Source organism: Cricetulus griseus (genome assembly GCF_003668045.3).
Source record: "Cricetulus griseus strain 17A/GY chromosome 1 unlocalized genomic scaffold, alternate assembly CriGri-PICRH-1.0 chr1_1, whole genome shotgun sequence".
NCBI classification, from domain to species: Eukaryota; Metazoa; Chordata; class Mammalia; order Rodentia; family Cricetidae; genus Cricetulus; species Cricetulus griseus.
In genome coordinates this window covers 25,382,312-25,394,108 of record NW_023276807.1, presented here as the reverse complement: position 1 = coordinate 25,394,108, position 11,797 = coordinate 25,382,312, and the positions used below count along the sequence as shown (strand labels likewise).

Here is an 11,797-nt window from a genome sequence, read left to right as displayed (position 1 = left end):
ATTGCAGGAGGCTTGCCCATCCCTTCCTGATAACTGCTTGAGTGTGGTGTCCATTGGATGTTTCAACGTTTCCTGTAGGAATAAACACCAGCCACCTCACCTTTTTATGCTATTTGACTTCTGGAACTCACAGAGCTGAAGTCCCACAACTCTTCACATACCACATAAGAGCATTGTTGGCCTGAGAACTAAAGCAAGGATCTCTCACTGACATCTGCAGCCCTGACGCACTCACTAGTTCATTAGCCCAGGAATGAAATATTCAGTAAACCAACTTGCTGGACAAATAAAGTGTAATGTCAGAAGCACTCACCCAGAAGCGACCCAGAGCGAGGCTCCACGCTGAGAACTTCAGTGAGGTACTGGATGTGGAGATCAACCCTAGAGAAGATAGTCATGTTAGAAAATATCATGGAGATGAGAAAAACAAAATGGAGCCATGTTTGGAAAGGGAGGAGCAACGAGGGAGAGTGAGTATCAGTGATCCTGCTCATAGAGAAGAAACAGTGGCGAGATGGGTGGGGCACTATCCCTGGGCCAGTGTAAAGTGGCAACATCAGTGCCACACAGGTTAGATACTCTCTAGATGAAGGGGAGATAAGTTCCAGAGAAAATAGAGTGATTTGGGGGTACAGAGATGAAGGTGAGGCAGGATGCAGTTATTGCAAACCATTTATCCAAAGCCTCAGACGCAGTCTTATTAAAGCGCTCCACCACAAACCTACCTTCTTTAGGCAGAGGTCCTGTCATCCTCACTTCAACTAACTTCCAATTTCCCTTTCCCCAAAGTAGGCAGCCAACATTTCCCATCTGTTAGTCTAAGGAGCGAACTGTCCACAAGACTTCAAGAACCTCCATTAGTTTAAGGAGTGAGCTGCCCACAAGGCTTCCGAGATTCGTTCATCTGTTTACAATTCTCAGACCCTTATCACCTCACTGTACATGGAACAAAGAAGACACCCAACTCAAAGGTTCCCAAATTGAATTGATAGTGCATCAAACAGACCCAAAGTTGACAGCAGTGATAACCTTACCCCTGTGAATGAATATTGACTCCATTAATGAAGACTGAAATCATGTGAATGCCAGCCAGCATTGGGGGCAGCACCACCTCCAGTCCCCAAGCTGTCTGTGTGAGGACCTGAGCAGAGGTGTCCTGAACGCGGACTAGTACATCCAGACCGGTGTAGTTCACCAGCTGAGCCATCCCAAGGAACAGGATCTCGCCTCCTGTGTCAAGAAGAGTATATTTACTTCTGGACCTGTGGCCTCAACTACTTCATCTTTTTTTATTAAGTAAAGTCAGCCCTACACATAAGTCTCTAAGAATTTTAATAGCCATGCATTTTCCTCGCAGAATTTCTAACAATTCTTTAAACAGAGGTACAGCCTAAAACCTCAAGGGTATCAAAAATTCAAACTTGTTGAGACAATTTTTATTCCTGAAAAGGCAATTTTTATTCCTTTTGACTTTTATTCCTGGGAAAGCAAATTAAGTAGTTAGGAGGGTTAATTGCCTTCCTAGCCTACAAACAGTGTGCTGTGTCCTTTTCTTCAGCCTTTACTTTTGTGCTGATAAAAGCAAAAATCTACACCTCTGGGATATACTGTATGATCCCAACCCTTCATCATCTACCGTGCACTTTTGTGTCACCACCCCATGTGATCCTGCCACTGAGTCCTAGTTTGCTTTATGTTCCTGTGATGAAATACTGACCAAAACCAATGGGGGGAGGTAAGGGATTCTTGGGCTTATAGGTTACAATCTGCCATCAAGAGAAGCCAAGGCAGGAGCTCAGGACAGGAATCTGGAACAGGAACTGAAGCAGAGACCATGAAACACCATTGGTTTATTTGTTCTCCCTGGCTTATTCCTTTCCTCTATGCTCCAGGCCCACCCTAGAGATGCCACCAACCACAACTGGCTGAGCCATCATATATCAATTATCTATCAAGAAAAATGGCTCACAAAAATCTAAAGAGGTAACTTGGTGGTTAACAGCACTTGCTGCTCTTACCAAGGAGCTGGGTTTGGTTCTCAGTATATATGGTGGTTTACAACTATCTGTAACTCCAGTTCCAGGAAATCTGATTCCCTCTCCTGACCTCCATGGGTACCAGGGACACATGTGGCACCCATACATACATGCAGACAAAATATTCACCTGGATGAAATAAAATAAATCCATCTAAATAAAATTTTAAAGACAATAAAATGTCTCACACACCGTGCCCATGGGCAATCTGATCTGGGCAACTCTTCATCTGAAACTCCATACTCTCCAGGTGATTTTAGGTTTGTGTCAATTACGCAGATGAAGCTAATTACGACCCACTGTCCCAATAAAATACAACTGGCATTTTAAAGTCAAGGAAACCTCAGCCATCAAGGTATCATAACTAAGTAGTGGAAAAGTCGATCCCTATACTCCTATCTCTGCTTTGTATTCCAATGGCCTTTGGTACAATCAGCAGCTCCTCTTTTGAAAAAAAAGTTGTGCATATCATAAACACCTTACCTCAGCTCCTTCTAGCTGTACTGAGTCCATGAAAAAAAGATGCTATGGAACACAAAATGCTTACATAGACCTCATCCTCAAAGCATCATCAAAAGTAGTAAATAAGCTGACAAAATTACGTCAGTAGGGGCAAGGAGATGGCTCAGAGGGTAAAGTCATTGCTACCAAACCAGATTCCCTGAGTGGGATCCCTGGGATCCATAGTAAAAGAAGATAACTGACTTCTATACTTTGTCCTCTGAACCACACATTAACACACACACACACACACACACACACACACACACACACACACACACACACACACACACACACATATATATATATATATATAAATATATATATATTATATATATAAATGATCAGCAGGTTTATTCAAATAAGAATGTTCTGAACAGCAGGAAAGGATGAATTGTTGCACACTATGGCACTTTAGATTCAGTTTGATATATAAAATCTGAAAGAGCATGAGTGAAGAGGAGGATTCACATTTCACTCTTAAAATTTCACAACTTGTCACTTCTGCCTGAGTCCCCACACACACAAGAGTGGACCTGCCCAGACCAGAAGGCCACCCTGAGTCAGGACACACCTCACCCTTGTCCACCCTCCGCCCTCCGTCCTCTGGCTGCCACCTGAGCCTGAGGCAATTAGAAGATGGAGTGCAGAACTAAATAGAGAATTCTCAATAGAGGAGTCTAAAATGGCTGAAAGACACTTGAGAAAGTGCTCAACATCCTTAGCCATCAGGGAAATGCAACTCAAAACCACTCTGAGATACCATCTTACTCCTGTCAGAATAACACCAATGACAATCTATGCTGGAGAGGATGTGGAGAAAGAGGAACTCTCCTCCATTGCTAGTGGGAGTGTAAACTTGTACAACCACTTTGGAAATCAGTATGGTGGTTCCTCAGGAAAATGGGAATCAGTCTACCTCAAGATCTAGCAATCCATCTCTTTGGCATATACCCAAATAATGCATACTCATACAATAAGGACATATGTTCAACTATGTTCATAGCAGCATTATTTGTAATAGCCAGAACCAGGAAACAACCTAGATGCCCCTCAAATGAAGAATGGATAGAGAAAATGTGGTATATTTACACAATGGAGAACTACTCAGCGGAAAAAAAAAATGAAATCTTGAAATTTGCAGGCAAATGGATGGAACTAGAAGAAACCATCCTCAGTGAGGTAACCCAGTCACAAAAAGATAAACATGGTATGTACTCACTCATTTTTGATTTCTAGACATAGAGCAAAGGATCACTAGCCTGTAATCCATACTACCAGGGGAGCTAGGAAACGAGGAGGACCCCAAGAGAAGTCTGCATAGTCCCTTGAAGAAGGGGATGAGGACAAGAACCTCTGACCAAATTGGAGCCTGGGGGCAGGGAGAGGAAGGTGAGTCTTCATCCAGTTGCTGTTCGAAGCAGAAACAGACACCCACAGTTAAGCACTGAACCATACTACTGGGATTCAGTTATGGAAATGGAGTAGGGTTGAGCAAAGGAGCCAAGACGGGAATGGAGACACCTGCAGAAACAGTGGGCCTGACCTACTGATAGAATGGAGACCCTAATCACAAAGCTAGGGAAACAGCATTGGACCAAACCAAGCCCTCTGAATGTGGGTACCTGATGGGGGAAGCACTTCTGTGTATGTTTATCTTATTGATTGTTGAATAAAATACTGTTTGGCCAATGGCAGCAAGTTAGGCAGGACTAGGAATCAAAGAGGATTCTGGGAAATGTAGTAGAGAAGTGGTGATCCAGGCAGGAAGTGACATAGCAAGAAGACTCATATTTAAGCGAAGGAGAAACAGAGAGGGTCCTTTTTCCCCTCCACTCTTCCTCCAGCGGAGCAATGTGATCCACCAGCAAGGAGGGATGCCAACAAGGCGTCCAATAAGATAAGTCTTATAAAATATATAGATTTGTGATAATTAAGACTGAGCTAACAGATAAGAATCCTAACCATTGGCCAAGCAGCTTTGTACCTAATATGTCTCTGTATTATTTTGTCCATCCACGCGGTGGACAGAACAATGTGACAGTCTTTGAAGGTCCTTGGTGGAGGGCCTCACTATCCCTGGGGAGGAGTTGGGTGGGAGTGGGTGGGGTGGGTGGTGTGGGGAACATGGGAGGATGGCAGGGTGAGGGAATGGGGGGATGGATATGTAAATAAGAGTAATTAAAAATAATTTAAAAAATAATTGTTAAAAAAATTTCACAACCTGGTCCAAAGTCTTGTGTAGCACATTATCACTTCATCATCCAGTGGCGTGAGAGAAACGGCAGCACTGGCTGGTTTTTAAGAAGAAACATATGTGCAGACACGGGCATGTGTCTCAGAAATAAACCAAGATAGTGATGTCCCTCTGACCAAACATTGGAAAAGCTAATCCTTGGGGCATCTCTACTTTCCATGGAAACATCCATAGATTTGTCAGCAATGGAAGGACAGGACTAAAGTTCTTGTTCATACTTACAGGAGACAACAAATAATTCAGTCTGCAGGCAACCAGAACCTTAATGAAGGCCACGAGTTATGCACCCAGTTTCAGAAGTGGAAATGCATGCCCTTGCACCACAGTTTGGAATAGAGCGCCCTAAAGGTCCATTAGCCACATGGGCCTCAGAGTCACTGTAGTGCCCCCAAGTAGAGGACACCACAGCTCATTAGATGGGACTGAAAGAGACTGCCTGTCTCGGTTAGGGTTTCTATTGCTGCGATAACAACACCATGACCAAAATGCAGCTTGCAGAGGAAAGGGTTTCTTTCTTCTTACACCTCCCAGGTCACACTCCACCACAGAGGGAACTCAAGCAGGAACCTGGAAGCAGGAACTGAAGCAGAGACCATGGACACTGCTTGCTTGCTGGCTTTGCTCCTCATTGCTTGCTCAGCCTGCTTTCTTAATACAATCAAGGACCACCTGCCCAGGGATGGCAACTTCCCACAGTGTGCTAGCTTGCCCTGCATCAATCACTAATCAGACACTACTCCACAGAGCAGCCTATAGAACAGTCTTATGAAGGCATTTACTCAACTAAGATTCCCTCTTCCAAGATATGTCTAGGTTCGTGTCAAGTTACAAAAGCCAACCAGCATGCTGATGAAAAGATAAAAGTAACATAGAGATGCTTTATTCAAGTCTTTGAATGCTACTATCTCATTTGTGGCTAAAGTCTTGAAGTTTTCATTAATGATGCGGAATTATTTTCTGTATAGTTTGTAGGAAAAAATAGCTTAGAAATCCTGAGATAGCATATGTAGAATCATCTCTCTCTCTGTGTCTCTCTCTGTCTCTCTCTGTCTCTGTCTCTCTGTCTCTGTCTCTGTCTCTGTCTCTCTCTCTCTCTCTCTCTCTCTCTGTGTGTGTGTGTGTGTGTGTGTGTGTGTGTCTGTCTGTCTGTCTCTCTCTCTGTGTGTCTGTCTCTCTGTCCATATCCTCCTTACTTCTTCCTGTGTTCCCAACCTCTACATTGAAATCCAGTGACTTCAGTAGATTTCAAAATGGACCAAGAAAACAACAACAACAGTGTATAAAAGACAACAGTGTAACACTAGCTCAAACCAAGCTTATTTGGCTAGTGCTGTGGCAAGTTCTTCCATATAAAAAGAATAACCAAATCAACATATTATGAAAATGCCTTAATGGAAATTATTACTTTATAAGCTAATTTTTAAAAATAAATATAAGATAAATGACTTTTTAAAAGAAATATAGCTATTCCTTGGTATCCACGGAGGACTGACGTTGGGGCACTCCAATCCTATGATAACAAACTCCAAAGATTTTTCTGCATAAAACCTACACACATCTTCACATATACATAGTCTCTACATTACTTATAATGCCCCAAACAGTGTGTTATATAATAGTTGTCAGATTATTTAGAAAATATCTGTACATGTCCAATACAGACACAATTTTTTACAATGTTTTCATTTCATAGTTGAATCCACATGTGCAGAATCTGTGGAAACAGAAGACTAACTAACTATGTGTCACATTAAATTAAATTTGGCCTGAAGATGCCTCCGTATCTTGAGCCCTATAGCAAAGTGTGACCTAAGTAACAAAGTGACCTCCTAAATTACGAGTATGTTTGTGTAACAATTAGCTGAGCCTCACCAATCACCAGATTAGCTCCGGTCAGTCACAGGCTGCCAAGGGATCAAATCATGATCAGATTTGAGATACATTATGCTGTGATCAATCAAGCTGTTTCTAGACCTCATTCCATTTTCTATCTATAAATATTGTCAGCCCATGGCAGAGTGACCACTGAGATCACCCTCTGTTTCTGAAGATTTCCAAATAAAACAATCACTCTTTTTTTAGACATGCTATGAATTTGTCAATTTTTTTCTTTAACAAGTGGTTGAGTTAATATTCATTCATACTCAACTTTTTCTGACTACAAAGGCCACATTTATGCTCCTAAACGCAAATTTCCCCTTGCCCTCTCCTTGTGCCTCTTTTTTTTTTTTTAAATCTTGGCTTCATAATCATCAATATCATCTTCTGGATGGAGCAACCCAACCTAAAAGAGGCTTTCCCACTGTGCTGCCACACTGTGTGCAACCCAACTTAAAAGAGGCTTTCCTGCTATGCTGCCACACTGTGTGCAACCCAATCTATAAGAGGCTCTCCCACTGTGTTGCCACAGGGTATGGATGCTATGGCATGGTCTTTAATCTGCCCAAAGGCAGGCATAAGAGCAAGCATAAACTCTGAAATAGCATCTTTCATGGTAGATACCAGTATCACAAACTTCAGGGCTTGGTATCACAAACTGTCCGGCTAATTATAGATACTTTCAAGATGCAATATATATGTTATTATCATGGAGGTAGGACCTTTTTTTTTTTTTAAATCACTGATACATGACTGTAACATGAGCTCCCCACTCCCTTCTCTGTACCATTTGGGAATTTTAGACACTTTGGTCACTTGAGGCAGAAAATTCTTCTGTGTGGTCTGAGTTGAATAATATTACAAGTTAAAGGGCATGCCACTCTAGCTGTGTACTTTTTTTTTCAAGACAGGGTTTCTCTGTGTAGCTTTGGAGCCTATCCTGGCACTCACTCTGGAGGCCAGGCTGGCCTCGAACTCACAGAGATCCACCTGCCTCTGCCTCCCGAGTGCTGGGATTAAAGGCATGCGCCACCAACACCCAGCTATCTGTGTACTCTTGAGCTTTGTAAAATGGAAACAGTGTCAGAAAAACTGAGCTCAAGCTTTTTCACTAGGTAACATTATGGACTCTTTATAATAAACCTTAAACTCTGCCATGTGGCATTCAATTAACCAGGAGGTACTGTCGCCAGCTACTATACCTAGTCTATATTGGAATGACATAAGAAATCATTATAATTCTATTCCATCATATCATCTGGGTCTCAAATAAAGGTTAAACTGGTTTGGTGTGTAATGCTTTTGAAATTCTTTTTGCACGCAGTAAGTCTCAACAAACAAGACTCCTCGGTTACTCGGAGTATCTATTCTATAATTCTATTAAACTGCCACAATAGAACCAACTGCCAAAACCTATGTTGAACTGTAGTGGCTGAGTGCCTGGGATCTGCAGGCTGTTAGTGTTTAAACCTCAGCTATGTTACTAGCTAGAGGTATTCTCTCTCTCTCTCTCTCTCTCTCTCTCTCTCTCTCTCTCTCTCTCTCTCTCTCTCGTTTTTTGAGACAGGGTTTCTCTGTATAGCTTTGGAGCCTATCCTGGCACTCACTCTGGAGACCAGGCTGGCCTCAAACTCACAGAGATCCGCCTGCCTCTGCCTCCCGAGTGCTGGGATTAAAGGCGTGTGCCACCAACGCCTGAGTGAGGTGCTCTCTTAGGTTGCTTACACTCTATTCCTTGGTTTTCTTGTCTGTAAACTAAAGCCATAAACTAGTGCTACGATTGAAGTCTATTGTGTATCTATACAGTTAGCATCTATACAGGTAACAGTACAAATTAGCAGCTCAATAAATATTTATTGAATACTAATTCACCATTCACATCATTTTCATGAGCAAACAGTCCCATTTTCACAGAGGAGAAATCAGATATAAATTAGTTTTTAACAGGTAAGCTGAAGAAGATCTTTCTTCTATAATACAATAAGCTGGATCCAGTAGGCATGCCTATAATGCTAACACTCAAAATGGTGATATTTTCAAAGTCACTATCAAATAGTATCAGGTTGGCTGGACTAAATATGGAGATCAAATAAATAAATAAAATAGCAAATCAAAATCCACAGTCTATTGATTGACTTTTAATAGGATCAAAGTTCTAAAGAGAAGAAGGGCTTGAAGTAACATGTATCTTACCTGCTAGGTTGCTTCTGTTTCTGCTCAAAGACACGATGACTGGATTTAAAGAGGAGACGTAACTAAATGCTCTGGGAAGAACTGTGGAGTGGTCTCCACTGATCACAGTCACATTCACAGTGTATCCATCGTTCCCCTGAAAATTAATTTGAGAATTCAAATCTCAACTGCATTTGAGGGTAAAGGAGAACTCCAAACAGAATCAGCTAAACAGCATTGCTGGTCATGGAATATATTTTCTGCAGAGAGGCAAGAACTGAGACAAATACAGTATCTAATGGTATTGACTGTGCCCTGAAAGGGAAGTAAGAGTAATCTGCATTTAACACACTAGTTGCTTCTGGGAAGGAAGGTGCTTTCGGGGTGTCTATACTTAGCTAAACTATCCCTCGTGTGAGAGAGTAGTTTGTGTGTAAGCATGGGCTTGTATGCAGAGGGGTGTATATATTCATAGATGTATAGGTGCACATGAGTGTAGAGGTGCATATGCAAACATGTACATTTCCACATGGTGGCCAGAGATCAGCTGTGGGTGTCATTCCTCATGAGCTATCCACTTTCTTTTCTAAGACAGGGTCTCTCACTGGGACTGGGACTTCCTGTTAGGATTCTGGCTGGCCAGATAGCCCCAAGGATCTGCTTGCCTCCACCTCCCCAGCTCTGGAATATGCCAGCTCTGGCATATGCCTGCTGTGGCATATGCCAGCACTATGATCTTCAAGTATAAGCTGCAGGGATAAAAATTAAGTCCTCCTTCTTGCAAGCCAAGCACTCTAACATCTGGGCTATCTCTCCAGCCCTGGGGATCTACTCTTGCAAAAGAAAACAGCAGGGAGTAACTAGAAAGGTGTCTGATAGGAACCAAGCATTCCAGCATTTTTCGTATGTTCCACAAGTACGCCAGAAATGAAAATCACTGAAGTATGCAACTTGTTTGCTCAATAAAGAAGAAAGACAACATAATGTTGGGGGATGTCCTTCTGTATGCTGTGAATATATGTTTCTCTTATTGGCTGATGAATAAATGTTGATTGGTCATTAATTAGGCAGGAAGTACAGGCAGGGCTACCATACTCGGAGATTTCTTGGACGAGGAACGCAGGGAGAGAGTTGCCAGAGAGACACCATGTGGCTGCCGAAGGAGTAACATGCTACAGAATTACAGGTAAGTCACAGCTTTATGGCAATACATAGTTTAATAGAGATGGGTTAATAACTAAGAGAGCTAGCCAATAAGAAGCCTGAACCATCAGCCAAACAGTTTATAATTAATATAAACATCTGTGTGTTTATTAGGAACTAAGGGGCTGCAGGACCAGATGGAACAGAAACTCTGTCTTCAACAAAATGTTTGTCTTGCTACTTTTGCTTATGTAGTGTGAATATTCATTAAAAACACAGAGTAGGATGCCTGAGTTACCTTATTGCTTAAAGAATTAACTGAAATTAATTACAATACAGGCTCAGCTTTTTTAACAGCAAAAAAAAAACAATAGGAAAAAAAACAAGCCCATTGTTATGATGAGAAATTCAGATTAATTACTTTACTTCTCAGAAGGGATGTGTTAAAAATCCATAGGGGTCAGCAAGGTGGCTCCTTACCCTGGGTGGGATTTTGCACTGAATTTGTTGTGAATTGCTTCTAATGACCTCAATGGCACATGACTGAGTTCCAAACAACACCAGGCTGACACCTTCCAAACTGGAGCCCTGGATGGTCACCCACAGTCCTCCTGTAACAAAAGCAGTGCTTTCACATACACATACAGGTAGATCAAAGTTAATTACAGGAGAAATAAAATTGAAATAGGAAACTCTGTAGTCAAAACACAAAGCAATGCTCAAATGGCAGGAAAAGACTGAACTGAAATGTAGAAACCACCACCCAGGAAGAAACAATGGTGAGTAGAGGGCAGAGAGAGTAGTGAAGCCTTCTGGAGACCTTTATGAATAAAATATAAGGATACAGCCAGAAGTCAAGGAAGCAGGTAGTATCTGAAAACACTGTGTGACCTAGATTCTAAATATCATTCTTGCCTGTTCCATAAAATGTATTCTTTCCCAAGAAGCGATGACTGAGAACATGATGGTAGAAAGATCAATGGGGCAGAGCCAGGGCCACGGGCCATGCTGCTACCTAAGGTGGCTCACTTTTAGCATTGCCCCCAAGCTCACCTGTCCTCATTCTCTTTTTCCTTCAAGGACAGTCTTTCCAACTTGGAGATCTGATAACACAGAGATCAGATTCTAGTCACCATAACAACTAATGTTGTCTGCCTCTATTACCGGGAATTCTCTGCAGGCTACTGACAGTGACCCCAAGGAGCCACCATGTCCTCACTATAGGCAAGAGGAGTGATGCCAGTCCTCCTCACACCATAGCACACTGCCCTAGTCTAGCTGATGGTAAACAAAAGCTCACTTATTTGTTTTTCCCTCTTTTGGTGGAGGAGGCTAGTTTCACGTTCTTTGCTTTGACATATAGCCTCCCTATGTTGCCTCTGCTGGTCTTGAATTTTGGGGCTCAGGCATATGGAGTCATCCTCCATAGCTCTTTCACCTTAATCACTGAAGCAAAGTCTCCCAATAAATCTCAGAGCTCATTGATATAGATAGCTTTTTTATCCAACTTACCCTAGGAATTCTAGTCTAGTTGGAATTATACATAGGACACATGCTCATCTGATGTTTACATGGGCTTCCTGAGATCCAAACTCTGCATAGCAAGCACTTTAACCACTGAGAAATCTCTCCAGCCCTATTTATCAAAATTTTAAGTATATTTAAACCCATGGCCCAGAAATTCCACTTCTAATTAACTATGCTACTAATATTTTCCCACATATCTAAAATGGTAGCTGTGTGTCCAAATACAAGATTTAAGTTGCCATAATAACAGCACCATGGTACTGACAGAAAACCAGACAGGTAG

At 42.0% G+C, this 11,797-nt stretch overlaps 1 protein-coding gene across 1 annotated transcript in view; it reads right to left on the bottom strand.

Moving 5' to 3' along the window:
• Pkhd1 (PKHD1 ciliary IPT domain containing fibrocystin/polyductin) overlaps positions 1–11,797 on the bottom strand; it is a 410,096-nt gene that overhangs the window by 348,910 nt on the left and 49,389 nt on the right. The window contains exons 27-30 of the mRNA XM_035453320.1: positions 10,468–10,598; positions 8,866–9,001; positions 1,035–1,230; positions 314–381 (exon numbers count right to left, since the gene is read on the bottom strand). Of these exons, the coding sequence (XP_035309211.1) occupies positions 314–381; positions 1,035–1,230; positions 8,866–9,001; positions 10,468–10,598 (531 nt within the window). The remainder of the gene's footprint in view (positions 1–313; positions 382–1,034; positions 1,231–8,865; positions 9,002–10,467; positions 10,599–11,797) is intronic.